Source organism: Oreochromis aureus, linkage group 23 (assembly GCF_013358895.1).
Source record: "Oreochromis aureus strain Israel breed Guangdong linkage group 23, ZZ_aureus, whole genome shotgun sequence".
Classification (NCBI taxonomy): domain Eukaryota; kingdom Metazoa; phylum Chordata; class Actinopteri; order Cichliformes; family Cichlidae; genus Oreochromis; species Oreochromis aureus.
Genome location: NC_052963.1, coordinates 3,397,175 through 3,412,731, shown reverse-complemented (window position 1 = coordinate 3,412,731; position 15,557 = coordinate 3,397,175). Strand labels below are relative to the sequence as shown.

Sequence of the window (15,557 nt, the reverse complement as noted above, 5' to 3'; positions counted from 1 at the left end):
TATTACATAAAATATATCATTAACCCTTTACAACCGGTCGGAGCAGGCAAACTCCGTTTTGCCTAACTATTTTTAAATCCCTGTAGAACTGGAACCAGGTAAGGTAGCGCAATAATTGTTTTTGCATATGAAACCGTAGTTGTACTTACCCATTAGCTTGTCCTAAGTCACGGTTTCCTTCCACATATAGCTTTGCAAAAATTACATAAAAAGCACTTCCAGCAACAAAAACATAATATTCCAGAAACAGGCTTTGCCGATCTGATCAGCTATTCATAACACTTCCTACGTTGGAATATAAGTCAGCGCGAACTATCGCATGTCCGCTAGTACTTGTCCGAAACCGGAAGTGACGTCATTTTCGCGGAAAATGTAGTTTTTAAAAGTCATGTTTGACTTTATGCTTTTCTGTATCGTTTCTGGGATGCTTAGAAGTCAAATGACACTGTTGGAAATAGTTTATTTTGATGCACATGTTTTTTTGCAAATTTGCATTATAATATTTATTTTCATTTTTCCTGTAGTATATAAAAATTAGTGTATCTCAAAAATAAAACTATGAAGACACTCAAAATAAATTTCTCGTGGTTGGAAACTATTTTGTGCAACTTTTTTGTATTTACAGTTTTGAGGGATAAGCCTCTTAAATTTCTCTAACTAGAAATATATGTAAAAAAACAAAACAAAAACGATTTTAAATTTTTTTGTAGTTTATTGCACTTTTTTGCAATTTATGTAGTTACTATGACTTAATGCATACATATTATTAAAATTTGGGCTATAACGGTTGTATTGATGTATAGCAACTTGAAATGCTCCCACAAATGGCACTACAGCATGTAAAATGTAAAGATAAGCTCTGGCGGACTTGGTTCTATGGTAGGTCTTAAAGGGTTAAATAGCCTGTGGCAAATATATTAGTGTTGTCTTCTCACTATACATACTTTTAACTTTATGCAAGAGAAAATAAAGTATAAAAAAATGATATTTTTCGCAAAGAAACTCCGTCTTGTGGTTTTGCGACATGGTGCTGCTTTTACGTGCACCGGTTTGCGACATGCTTTACGGTAACTCAAAACAAAGACTGCACCCTCTCCACTCGCTGTTTACAGACTGCATACTTTCCAGATGACCACAGGTCAGCTGGTATATCGTGATATATATCGTTATCGTGATATAAAATAATTCATATCGTGATAAATATTTTTTCCATATCGCCCAGCACTAGTACTTTGACACATTCCACTTGCAAGAATGGGATTGGTGTGGAATGTATACAAGACAGCTAGTAGCAAGGCACAAGCTATATATCTGTTTTTCTTGTATAATAAGAGTTCACAGTGAGCTATCCTGTTTATCACAACAATGTTCACAACAATGTTAAGAAAAAATAAACTGGGCCAATATGACATATTTGTTAATACAGGGATACAGATGTTAATGTGATCTCTGGTCTCCCACTCAGAGAAACAGGTCTCTGAGGGTCCAGCATTCAGACGGCTACCTGAGGACACTCATGTGAGAGAAAATCTGCTCACACAGATATGTAGAGCCAAATACTGTCAATAATGCCTCTGCAATGTTCTGAAGACAGTTAAACTTGTCAGGTAGTGATGTTCAGCAGGTGAAAATGCAAGCTCCATGAACACGCACAGCTGTGGACCCCACAGAGTCAAGCTTTTCAGTTCAATCAGCTGCATTTCGATGTCCTCCGTGTCCAGCCAGTTAATGCGAGACAAATCCAGCTGCTCATTAAAGCTTTCTGGTTTGATCAGAAAATAAAACATTGGTCCATACACCTGAAAGTCCTGAAAGTGCATTGTGAATTCTGTCTCGAGTATTTGGATGTATCCGTGTATTTCCGTGGTGCTGATGCTGCGCTGAGTGGACAGCTGAAGCATTTGAAGTGTCGGAATGTGGAAATTTCAACATCGCTTGAAAAAACTGCCAGCTAGCAACGTCCCTCTCACCAGTAGGCTAAGTTTTAGCTAATTACAAGTTGAATCTGGTAGTTGGGGTTGTTAGCTAAGATACCCTCATTAAGAAGCGGCACAACTAATGTGTCTATGCGAGCTAACTTGCGATGTGCACCAGTGGTGGCCCGGCCATTTAAAAAAAAAAAAAATCCACTTTCCCAGATTAATTCACTGCGTGTCGTGCCATCAGTTAACCCTTTGCATGCCTGCTGCGGTACGAGTGCCCGGGGTTGCCAACCCCTGCGTTATGCTATTATAAATGTAGTAAAAGCTTTAAAAACAGGCTTCACACTAACCATGAGAATGGGAGTGAGAAAGGGTGTGAATAAGTCTGCCCCAGGGCAGCTGTGGCTACAACTGTAGCTTGCCTCCAACCAGTGTGTGAATGTGAGACTGAATGAATAGTGGAATTGTAAAGCGCTATGAGGGTCTCGAAAAGGGCTATATAAATGCAATCCATCATTATTATTATCATTATTATTATTAATAATAATAATAATAGAAACCATTCATTGTATCATTGTGGTCACTGGACTGCTTCAGTCATGTTAGTTCACTTGACCGCAATTTGCAACTATAGCAAGCCAGAAATGGCTCCAATCTTCTGTTAGATTTCACCATGCTCTGTTAGCATATGGCACATTCCTGTTGACACATGATTACGCGCTGTACGTCAGCTCACTGTCACAAATATGCAATCTGGATTTTTAAGCTAGCATCCCATCAATATTTATTGACATGCATACTTGTGGGTTGAAATGTACAACTGTCCTTAGGCTCTAAAGTTCTGTGAATATATCTTTCCTTGCCAGAGGTGACAACAATACCAGGTACACTAATTCAGCTGGCAAAAACAAACAAGCATAACTGGACTAACCATGCAAAGAAAGACCAAGGAATTGATTGTGGAATTCAGGAAGACCAGGAAATCCTTGAGCCCTGTATCAATCCAAGGGGTTGATGTCGACATTGTGGAGGACTATAAATACCTTGGAGTACACATAGAGAATAAACTGGACTTGGTTAAAAACACCACTGCACTTTACAGGAAGGGCCAGGGTCGTCTCTATTTTCTGAGGCAGCTGAGGTGCTTCAACATCTGTCGGACAATGCTCAGGATTTTCTATGAGTCTGTTGTGGCCAGTGCAATCCTCTATGCTGTTGCATGCTGGGGCAGCAGGTTGAGGGTCATAGATGCCAACAGACTAAATAAACTGATCCGCAAGGCCAGTAATGTTGTGGGGATGGAGCTGGACTCCCTTAAGGTGGTGTTTGAGAGGCGGATGTTGTCCAAGATAAAGACAATGTTGGGTAATACCTCCCACCCACTTCATGACGTGTTGGCTAGCCACAGGAGCACGTGGCACGAGACTGAGATTACCAAAAAGCAGCACTGAACGACACAGGAAATCATTCCTGCCCGTGGCCATCTCCCTGTACAACTCCTCCACCTGACACACTGTTTACACTGCAATAGTTACATCCTCTTGCACACTGTCTTTTCTACTCAGTAATGTCGCTGTCAATATTCTTGATATTTATTTATAATCACTTCTGTTAATCCTTGATATTTATTATTGAGCGATTTGTATATATTGTGCTATTTCTTAAATTTGTAAATCTGTAACATATTTTATTGTTAAATAGTCTAGGCTGTTACTGTTACTGTACTGGAGCAACTGTAACCCACATAATTCCCTGAGGGATTAATAAAGTATGCTGATTCTAATACACTTAACTTATAAGCAGCTTGCATTCTATAGAATAAACACTCATATGGACGCACACACAGGTTGAGTGCAGAGAGTAAAAGAATAATAGTCCAGAGAAGGTAAAGACAAAATTCAGAGAGAGCAGAAAATAAGGTGAATTTAATGAAAGCACAAAAAGAGAAAGAGCCAAGGAGGTGTGTGGGAGGGTATCAACACAATGACAGACACACTTGTGTTGGGAGGAAAGGACTTAAACCCAGAGGCAACATCCCTGTGTGACACAGATGCAGGAGAAGTGTATATACAGAAAGTGTACTTACAGCAGAGAGCCTTCTGCAAGCGTCTGAGCTTCATGGCTGTGCGGTAGGCTGAGAACCGAACATTGTTCAGATCGGCTAGAGAAAGGAATACGAGGAAGAGAGAGCATTTGTTTTATCAGTGCTTTCACTTCAACCAATAGTGCTTCTTCATTTCAATTCAATTCTATGTATATAACAGCCACCTCAAAGGTGCTTAGTATTGTAAGGCAGAAATCCTACAATAATACCGAGAATCAGACGACCCCCAATGAGCAAGCACATTCTTTTTTCCCCATCTTCTTCAGTATGTGGAGTCACTTGTTTTGAGATCATATGGCACCCTGTTTCAAAGACTTTAGTCAAAAAGACCAAAAAAGTCTATAAGCAGGAAGTGTCTTACCCAAAGACTGGTAGAGCTCAGCCATCTTGGGATGGTCCCAGCATGTTGTCTGGGTCTGATGGCTAGAAGGGGACAGAGAGGCAACACATGAGTGAAATGCACATCAGGTATCACAAAGAAGTGTTGGTTAGGCTGACGTATCAGCCTATATTCAGAGGAAACATGTAAAGAGCAGTAATTTCAAGGTTTATGCAAAATACATTATCCAGTAAGTAACAATTACATCCACATGGAAAGCAATTCAGCTGGGCTGACTAAACCTGATCATTTTAGATTATTTTCCATTATTAATGAATCAATAATATATTAATAATTATTTTGTAAAATGGGAAAAGGTAAAACAACAACAAAACGATAACAATTAAATATCAACTACTTGCTCAGGTGTGTTTGAATTGGCCAAAAGATTGCTGGGTCAATATTTAAACATCCTAAAAATGGTCGGTTTTCAATACAGCAAGAGAACGAAATGTAATGCTTCAAAACGAAAGCCATTTCATAATTGTTTAATTAGCCAAAATGATCTTTGTTAATGTGGAAACAACTCAAAGTTCTCTCGAATAATGGCCATTAAGACAGCTGCCACAAAATTATAGTCTAGAAAAGTTGCTCTCCCATGTTTTGTCTTCATAATCAATAAAATGAAACCAGGGTTGTATTTTTTTAATCGAAGTATGGAGACACGCAGTCTTGAACACCTCTTCACAAAAAATGATCATGTAAAATGAGAACTGAGATCACACTCATTTGGTTTTGATTTCATGTTGTCAAAGCCACTGTGACTAGAACAGGTTCACAGAGCACATTGTCCCACATAATATATTTATTTCACTGTAAAAAGCCTTTTCATTGGAAAAGTAAGGAGTGTGCTTTTTTTAAGCCTGTATGGTCGCCCAATCAAAGCATGTTTTTCAGGTGAAACTCATCTTCTGCTTCCTCATGTGTACCAAGCAGATGACAAAGCCTAAATAAATTTGACTAAGCCCAGTAATAAAGACTATACATATATAGCCATATGGTATATAGCTAAATAGTGCTGTGAGTGGTACATTTACATGCAAGAAGATGGGAAATCCTTTGAGAGGAACAAAAAATAAACCTTAGTCAATGAGTTAGATTCATTTTAACAAAATTAAAAACATGAATTCTGCCATTTATACGATTCTCCTCTCACTATCATAATATTAAAAAAGAACAAAAAAACACAGCATCTTCATCTCCACTGTATCAGGAAAGTACGACACAGCCAGAACGGAAGAAAGAGAGCTAAATAGTTGCTGTGTCATTCTCCCATTACAGATTCTTTCCTCGTGACTGCCACTTAAAAGAGACTCTACTCTGTGTGTGTGTTTGTGTGCTGAAGATAAACAGACTGGGCGCACAAGTGCGTGACTTGCACCTTCAGAAAACAATGAGTGATATGTATGGTGTGTAGAAGAAGAACAACTATAATATGATATCTAAAGGATTTGCATTTCTTTTTTGACATCTAAAGATCACCTCTGCTGTCAGAATGTTTGCTTGGATATTGCATGTCCATCATTGTATCTGCGTTCTGAAGGGTATAATAATTAACTAATTCAACGTTTATCTGAAATTATCATACTTGGTGAAATGGAAAACTGGCAATGTAACCTTTTCAGTGTACACAGAGCTCAATGTGATTGCCAGACACAAAGAAACAGGCCGACAAAATTCAGATAAAGACAAAAGAATTGGAACCTACCAACGACACCTGGTCAGAAATGAGCTGCTGGGCTAAGCAGGAACATAAATGGACAAACTTAAATAACCTTTAATACCAAATAGAAGTCAGGTCCTTCTCATATAAGTTTACATGGTGCTAAATGCTCAAGGAATATTAGGAATGGGTGATCTTATCCAAAAGTTAACACAAAGCTTCCATCTCTCCATCCATGCTCATAATTACATTACATTAATTTAACTCATTAGTTTTTGTTTTTTAATGAAAATGTGATCCGTTTTTAAACTGATCATTTCAGTTTTAAATACTTTTAAAGATAACCAGTACACACAACAGAGTATGAAATTACACTAGTCACTGTGCCTAAATGGATAAATATAAACTCAACAATCACTGATTCTGTCATGGTCCGTGGCTCTGTGTCTGAGGAGTGTGTGGGATGCCCTGGTGGCCACACCCCCAGGCTGGGCCATCACCATCACACCTGCATCCCATTCCAGGCGATTTCCAGGAGGACTGTTTAACCCTGCGCTGACGGATGCTCTATGCCAGTCCGTTAGTTACCCCTCAGTGGTAACTAGGCTCCCCGCAAAGCTTTGTACATATCTAAGTGTTACATGAACTGTGTTAATTCTGCCTCCGTTTGCCCAGGTTACTATCCAGCGTTTTGTGTCTGCCATCTGCAAGTCCTCCTGCCTGCTCGGATCTCTAAGTGCACCATCCGTCCTCATCCCTGCCTCCTCGGATTTGCTTTCCACGGACATGCTTCCCCATTCCGAGCCCCACGGTCCGGCTCTGATCGTAAGGAAAATTACTATAGCCGTGTTTAGTAATGTCCCTCAATCTCCCTGCTCACTAGTAATCTTCTCCCCTTTCTGTTGCAGCCTCCCACGGCCCTGATTAATGCTTCCCTGTGTAATTTGTCTTCCCGGTTTCCTTCAGTTCTGCAATTCTGCTTCCTTGGTTGTTCCGGGTCACCTTTTGTTAAAACAATAAAATCTGCACATGCTCGCATTAAGCGTAATGAGTCTGTTTTTGGATCCCGCTTGTGTGCACGAACTGCGGATCATGACAGAGTCGATCCCCAGCTCCTCCAACACCAGGTAACGCAACCACACCCCTCTACATTCCTCGCACACTTGTGCACCTTGTAGAAAACAGTTTTGTGTGGAAGAAGTGGTTGATAAAGAAACAAAAGCGAAAACAGAGGAGCTGAAAAACTAGGCCAGAACAAGAAGAGGAAAACTACAAATTGTCCCACTGATATGTGTTAAATTAACTAAGATGTTAGCTGTTAGCATTGTCAACAGTAGTACCAGCAACAAGTAGCAACAAGTCGCTGGACACTAGTCATCAGTTAAGCTGCTGCTAGAACGAACTGTGGAGAAATGCAGGGGGAGGGACAGCAGCCCCAACAACTCAGAGAGAAAGAGAGAGAATGGTGTAATTAACGTGGTAAGAAAATAGATGGAGGGAAAGATTTAATTAATTAAGTAAAATAATTGGCTACTTTGACTACAAAAATTGTTCATCAAATAAACTGAAAAATCTACATTTATGTTATATTTGTATACATAGACTATTAGTTATATAACCTAATTTGTTTGATTTTTACATTTCTTTTCTTTTGCACTTTACCATTGCTTTGAGAAATTGCACAAATGTGTTTGACGTGGCCATCTGCGGTCTTTAGACCGATCATGCTGGGCCGACTGGACCCAAAAATGCCAGGGCTGGTTTTTGTTTGGGAACCAATCCATTTACCAGCTAAAAGACCAACTCCGATTCAGCTCCACGTGTTCTTATCAGAATCAATATGGTATGTACAAATAAGCGACTTGTGGCTGTCACACAAGAAATAACATTTGATATAATATCTTGGGACAATTTATATTTCACATGCTAACATGATAGGCAGCTAAGTTACATAGCACTATGTGGCAACAAGTGCAAGAACTTGTATGAGTTCTTGAGGATCCCTGTCATAAACCTACCTGTAACTTAATCACGGCTAGCGAGAGTTGGATGTCATATTTAAGGACATGATATTCTTCTACTGAAGTCCAAATAGCAGACTTAAGTAGAGAAGCCTACACTACCTGAGAACTGAGAAGGTGCATCACGCCATGATTGCCATTTTCTTCACAGGTTTGCACAGCATGACTTTGTCAACTATAGCCAAACTGTCAACACATCTTCCTGTCACAATCTGAGGGACGACATTCAACGTGATCTGAGATGTGGTGCAATTTCTGTACATCTTTTCTAGAATTTCATTAACAGTCTGTCCAGCAAACCTCACGTGCATCTGACAAAACCACCTGTTATTAGGTTCACAGAGCAAACAAACTTTTACAATGGCATTTCTTCACTCCTACAACATACCAGCAGGCAATGCCAGAACACTGGGTTCATTGTTCACAATGCCTCAGAACACTAGGAGGTGCTCTCACAGGACAGGAAAGAGAAACAAAGCTGCAGAGCTAGTGTGTAGGAAAGGCTAAGGAAAAGACCGCACAGAACTCAGGTCATTAGCCTTTTCCTCACAAATGCCAGGTTTGTTGTGAACAAAATGGATGAGCTGAGGCTACAGTTGGAAGACAATAGACTCATTGAGGACGGTTGCGCTTTGATAATCTCAAGAGTTGTTGCTTTATCCTGCATTACCTGATGCAGTTGTGAAGCTAACGAGTCATATCCTACACCCCTTAAACTGAAACCAGAACTCACGAAAACAATGACGTGGGGATATTTGCATTAATATTCATGAAAAATCAGCCAAAAATACTTAGACTGCAGACAGTCATTGCTCTCCACACTTAGAATATTTGACAGTTAAATGCAGACCCCTTGTCCTCCACAGTGGGATTTCAGCTATCCTGATCACAGCAGTCTTGAAAATTTCCAAATACTAAAGCTAACTTGGTCCTTAGCCTCCTACATATTGCCATTAGTAGCTGAATAAATACACAGAAGCAGCACACATAATAGCCGGGGACTTCAGTCTTTTCAGTAGTGCTCCCCAAATTCCATCAGCATTTTAACTGTTACAACCAGGAAAAACACACTGGATAAAGTTTATTCCAAAAATTAAGCATATACAGGGCCATACAAACAGCTCACTTGGGCCAGTTGGACCAAGGTAAAGAAAACTGCTGCCCTCTACTTCAAAAACTGTTAAAACATTGCCTGATGGTGCAACCTCTCAGCTGCAAAGCTGTTTTGAAAATACAGACTGGAGTATCATTGAATCTCAGGACCTGGATGGGTACACTGCATCCATACTCTTCTACATCAAGCATGTCAAGTCAAGTCAGGTGGCTTTATTGTCATTCCAACCATGTGCAGTGGCACAGCACACAGTGAAACGACACAACGGTCCTCCAACACCATGGTGCTACATATGACATATAACAGACAATCAACACAGGACTACATAACGTGAAATGTGCAAAAATTGCAAAAAAACCAAAAACCAAAACAAAGACAGTGCAACACCAGACAGAACAGCATGATAGAGACACAAGACAGTGCAGACGCAACAGAAATGTGCAAAAGACTGAGTACTGTGCAAAAAAAGTCATGAAGGTGTGCGTATATGTGTGTCAGTCCAAGCACTGTAACCACTGTCAAATGCCACCAGGTGTATGCCCACCAAATATCCTGAATGACAAAAAAAGGTCAGGACCTTGCTGAGAAACAAAAACACTGCTTTCAGGTCTGGTGAGGTGTACAGTACAGTCCAGGCAAACCTGAAAATGGGAATCAGACAGGGCAAGCTGGATTATAAATATATAATTGAGGACCACCTCTACAGCAATAACTTGAGGAGGGTGCGGCCAAAATATCACTAACTACAAACCCAGACCTGATGGTAATGCTGTGGTGGCAAAGAAGCTGAACAGCTTATTCACCTGCAACCAAAAACAACAACAACAACAAAACAAAAACAAAAAACACACCTCCGGCTAGGGGTGGGTGGTAGAAACGGTATACGGTAGAAACGATATAAATTTGGCCAACGGTAGAGATTTTGACTATACCGCTCTACCGCAATAGCGCATGTTGATGGTGTCATCAAGCTGCGCCTGTTTTGGTCGAAAGCATCGCAGAGGCTGCAAACAACAGCTGTGTCCAAATTCATGGGCTGCATCCTCCTGAGGATGCATTTGTAGACCGATTATGTCACAGCGACGCGCCGAAGGCTGTCCAAATTCGTAGACTCCTCCGAATGCAGCCGACAAATGCGTCCTCCTTTTCCCCGAATTTGAAGGATGGGTCGGGTGTGTTGTCGCTACCCGATCCGTACCGGAAACCCGATCAGTACCCCGCATGCGCAAATCTTACATCACTTCCTCTCTTTGCCAACATTGCAACATTCAATATATTTGAATGATACGGTTAGCACCCAGTTAGCTCCTAGCATTTCTCAACAGCTCTGCCTCCTTTTCGACTACCGGGACATTTAAACAATGAACAATCCATATACAAACAAATTCATGCTTTCCTCCTCAACAGAGAGCGTTCCCCGATTGAACAACAGCGCCGTAAAATAAGAAGAATGGCGCCTAATTACAGAGTTAATAATACAGACTTTGTAATATGTCACGTGAAGATTCATCAGCCAGATGAAATGTTTACTGACAATTTACAGTGATAGCGGACATCATCATCACTATTCCAATCAATCCTCTCCACACAGACAAGCATAAACACACTCGACTATCACTAAATCAAATTTAACACGCATTTGTAATGACGCTAATTCAGTTTACAATAGGGTTCATTCGCTTGGTCAGCAGGTGGCGGTATCCTCGTACACTGGGGAGTAAACTGCCATTAAACGAACAGAAGAAGAAGAAAACCCCTGCACATGCGCGGTATGGATCGGGTAGACCCCATTTGTACGGTCCGACTTTGCACATGCGCAGTAAGGACCGGGGAGTCCTGATCCGTAACTATCGTTTTATTTTTCGTTTTTGTCTACATTATATTCAAATGTTTCATTATTGGAAAAATTTTAAGAGATACTTATTAAGTGTGCCTATGCCAAGAGGCACACTTATTACTATTCGTCGGATTTATTATTCTTATTGTGTGAATGCCCTTCGAGGCATTCACACTATTGAGTTCCTGTTTTTCTTTATTGTGTGAATGCCTAAACAGGCATTCACACTATTGAGTTCCTGTTTCTCTTTATTCTTTATTAAGTGTGCCTATGCCAAGAGGCACACTTATTACTATTCGTCGGATTTATTCTTCTTATTATTATTGTAAGTTTCGCAGTCTTCTCTTCATGTCCGAACAACTTCTTGCTACTTGCTCAATTTTCACTCAACTTCCACAAATTATACATCAAAACGTAGGTATTTTTGCTGGCTTTCAGAAAATGTCACAATCATTGTTGTGGGATTTATAGAATTGAGGAGATTTGCCAATCTCCTCAGACCAACACAAAGTCTGTAAACTCTCCATAGAAAGTCAATGGGGAGTTTGTTCAAAATCACCGCTTGATTTCTGTAATGAGAGGTATTTTCGAATCGTCATATCTCCTTAACGAAGCGAAGTTAAGACATGAGGCTTGTGCCAATATATCTTCAGACACTCCTGACGCTCACAATTCAAGAAATTTTTTATCACCTATTACCGTTCTGAGATGAGTTACACTTGTTTGAGGGTAGGAAATTCGTCCTTCGCTCAGATTTCTTCAGATTTCAACCTCTGAAATGAACCACTTTTTCTCTCGTCATATCTTTTGATGGATTTCCACAGACCCTGAAAATTTCCATGACTGTTCACCAAAGCTTGCTGTCTCTTCACGGTGAAAGAATGATATCGATGCTCCAAACAGATTTAGAGTTAGAAAGCGTTGTTCGAGGGCAAGTCAGGGCAGTTTTCGCTTCGCCTCTACTCAGTTATGGTGCATTAGAAGTCAAATATCTTCGATAATTCATATTTTAATGATAAATTGTCAACACTGTAAGATTCCCCCATCTCTTCTGAACAAAACGGTGTAAGAATGACCGTTCTAGCCCCTACGGTTAGGAAATTATAGCCATTTATTTGAGGGGAATCCTCACTATGAGAAATAAACTGCAAAAATCCTTTCTGTCTCTGTGCTGCGTGTGTAAAAGCCTGCACTTGGTGCACCAGTTTTGGCGGGAAAAAGTATACAGCCTCTCTGATTGGTGGATTCAAATTCAGCAGCTCCAGGCTGGTTGACTGACCTAGAGACATACAGGAAACACAGTATGCACAGCCCCTGTTTGTTCACTTTCTTCTGCTGTGTGTGTGTGTGTGTGTGTGTGTGTGTGTGTGTGTGTGTGTGTGTGTGTGTGTGTGAGAGAGAGAGAGAGAGAGGCGAGAGAGAGAGTTTTATGGGAGCATCTTATTGTATGATTTAAATTCAATATATTTAGACAGGTTGACTGAATATGATCCTGTGTGTGTCTCTCTGTGCTTGTGTGTTTCCATATGTGTACATATTTGTGATTGTGTGACTGTTGTACTTTTTTTTACTGATTTTTTTTTCATTTAACAATTACATTTGAGGGACCCTTAGCATGTTCAGGATTTTTTCAGCTGTTCATTTTGCTTTTCCAATTTTTCTATTTAAGTTATTACTATTATGCTAAGTCATAGCATTTCTGCTGCTTTTCAGTATTTGTGCTAAATACAGCATTTCTGCTAAATCATACTATTTCTGCTATTTCATAAGATTTGTGCTAAATGTAGTGTTTCTGCTAAAAAATACTATTTCTGCCAAATATAGTATTTTTGATTAATTATAGTTTTTCTACCAAATCATAGTACAGTTTTACTGCTTTTTATATGGCTTCTAAAACAACCAATCATATCTGAGGGCTTGCACATTCAAATTTGCATATTGGGGCATCCATGGCTTCTAAGACAACCAATCATGTCTGAGGGCTTGCACATTCAAATTTGCATATTGTTGCCTTCATGGCTCCCCAGCCAGCAAATCATATCTGAGGCCTGACACATTCAAATTTGCATATTGGGGCCCTCGTGGCTTCTTAGATAACCAATCATCTATGTCATATATCTATGATATTTCATATTTTTATTTTAAATGGTCAACATTTCAAGATTCTCCCATGTCTTCTGAACAAAACGGTCTAAGAATGACCGTTTTAGCCCCTACGGTTAGGAATTTATGGCTGTTTGTTTGAGGAGATTCCTGACTATGAGAAATAGACTGCAAAAATCCTGTCTCTCTCTGTGCTGCGTGTGTAAAAGCCTGCACTTGGTGCACCAGTTTTGGCGGGAAAAAGCACACAGCCTCTCTGATTGGTGGATTCAAATTGAGAAGCTCACAGCTGTTTGACTGACCTAGAAACATGCTGTTAGTAGCCCCTGTTCACTTGCTGATGCGTGTGTGTGTGTGTGTGTGTGTGTGTGTGTGTGTGTGTGTGTGTGTGTGTGTGTGTAAGAGAGAGAGAGAGAGAGAGAGAGAGAGAGAAAGAAAGACACACACACACACACAAAGACCCTTTTTAGGGCAGCATCTCATTGTTGGATAAAAATATAATATATTCAGACTGGTTGACTGGCATAGACCTGTGTGTGTGTGTCTCTCTGTACATTTGTATATCCATATTTGATTTCTTGTGTATTTGTTGATTTGTGTATCCATATTTGATTTTGTGTGTATATGTTGGCTGTTCGTATTTGTCTTTTTTTAAATGTATTTTTATTTTATTTTTTCACAGGTGAACAAAAATTCGTTTTCAGCGAAGTTAACCATGTTCATTTTTATTAGTGTGAATGCTTGTAAAAGCATTCACAGTATTGTTCTTCTATTCTTTATTGTGTGGATGCCCTCAAGGGCTTCCACACTATTGAGTTCCTGTTTCTCTTTCTTTATCTTTATTGTGTGGATGCCCTCAAAGGGCTTCCACACTATTGAGTTCCTGTTTCTCTTTATTCTTTATCTTTATTATTCTTCATCTGCAAGTTGCTTCCGTACGTTTTTCGGCACTTAACTACTGCCTCAGTTTTCAGCCGATTTTCACCGTTCAAACTCTAAACTGTTCTGCCCTTTCTGCTAATTCCAGCTATGACTTTTGGTATTTATTACTATTATACTTTTTTAAAATATTACACTTTTTTCCTTTAATTTGTCCCATTGAAATGAATGGAAAACTTCCACAATTCTGCTAAAACTTGCTTGTTTTTGAAACTTAACTACTTTCTTATACTTTCACCTAAGAACTCCATTCAAACTTTAAAATGTTCTCAAATTATTGAACTATTCCTGTCTGATTCAGCTTTTTCAGATCTTCTACCATTTTAATCTTATCCCTCTTTAAGTTTTGAGTTGCAAAATTGTGATTTTTCAGAAAATACATGCGTTGTTATGGTTGCTATGCAATTAACTCAGAGTGTACACTCGTCCATTCTGAATTTTCTCTTCATGTCCGAACAACTTCTTGCTACTCGCTCAATTTCCACTCAACCCCCACAAATTATACATCAAAATGTAGGTATTTTTGCTGGCTTTCAGAAAATGTCACTATCATTCTTGTGGGATTTATAGAATTTTGGCAACTCTCCTCAGACCAACACAAAGTCTCAAAACTCTCCATAGAAAGTCAATGGAGAGCTTGTTCAAAATCACCGCTGGATTTCTCTAATGAGAGGCATTTTCAAATCGTCATATCTCCTTAACAAAACAGAGTTGAGACATGAGGCTTGTGCCAATATATCTTCAGACAGTCCTGATGCTCACAATTCAAGAATTTTTTTCTCACCTATTACCGTTTGGCCATGAATTGCATATGTTTGAGAGTAGGAAATTTGTCCCTCGCTCAGATCTCTTCAGATTTCAAACTCTGGAAATGAGACACTTTTTTCTCTCGTCATATCTTTTTGATGGATTGCAACAGAGCCCTGAAAATTTCCATGACTGTTCACCAAAGCCTGCTGTTTCTTACAGTGAAAGAATGATTTTGATGCTCCATATAGATTTAGAGTTACAAAATGTTGTTTGAGGCCAAGTCAAGGCAGTTTTGCTTCGCCTCTACTCAGTTACAGTGTGTTACAAGTCATATATCTTCAATAATCTATATTTTATCTCTGAATTATGAAGACCTGCAGATTCCCCCATCTCTTCTGAACAAAACGATGTCAGAATGAGCTTTCTAGCCCCTATGGTTAGGAAATTATGGCCATTTGTTCGAGGGGAATCCTGAATGTGAGAAATACACTGCAGAAAACTTATACCTCTCTCTGTGTCTGTGTGTGTAAGGGCTGATTACAGCAGGTGCAGCCAATTTAACTGACCTAGATATACCAAGTCCAGACTCTTCACAGCCTCTGTTCCTTTTAGGCTCTGTGTATGTGTATGTGTGTCTGTATCAATATTTCTCCCATGTTAAACCATTACTACTCCATAATAGTATTTCTGCTAAATCAAAGTACTTCTACTACATCTTAGTACTT

The 15,557-nt window shown here is 39.6% G+C and overlaps 1 protein-coding gene across 3 annotated transcripts in view; it reads right to left on the bottom strand.

Annotated features, from left to right (window-relative positions):
* LOC116329919 (dystrophin-like) overlaps nucleotides 1-15,557 on the bottom strand; it is a 57,514-nt gene that overhangs the window by 30,889 nt on the left and 11,068 nt on the right. For 2 of the 3 annotated variants that reach the window (XM_031752055.2, XM_031752057.2), the window contains exons 2-3: nucleotides 4,388-4,449; nucleotides 4,009-4,083 (exon numbers count right to left, since the gene is read on the bottom strand). In XM_031752055.2, coding sequence (XP_031607915.1) covers nucleotides 4,009-4,083; nucleotides 4,388-4,449 — 137 coding nt within the window. Of the gene's footprint in view, nucleotides 1-149; nucleotides 270-4,008; nucleotides 4,084-4,387; nucleotides 4,450-15,557 lie in introns of those variants that run through there. The other variant, XM_039606893.1, reaches the window with a different exon arrangement.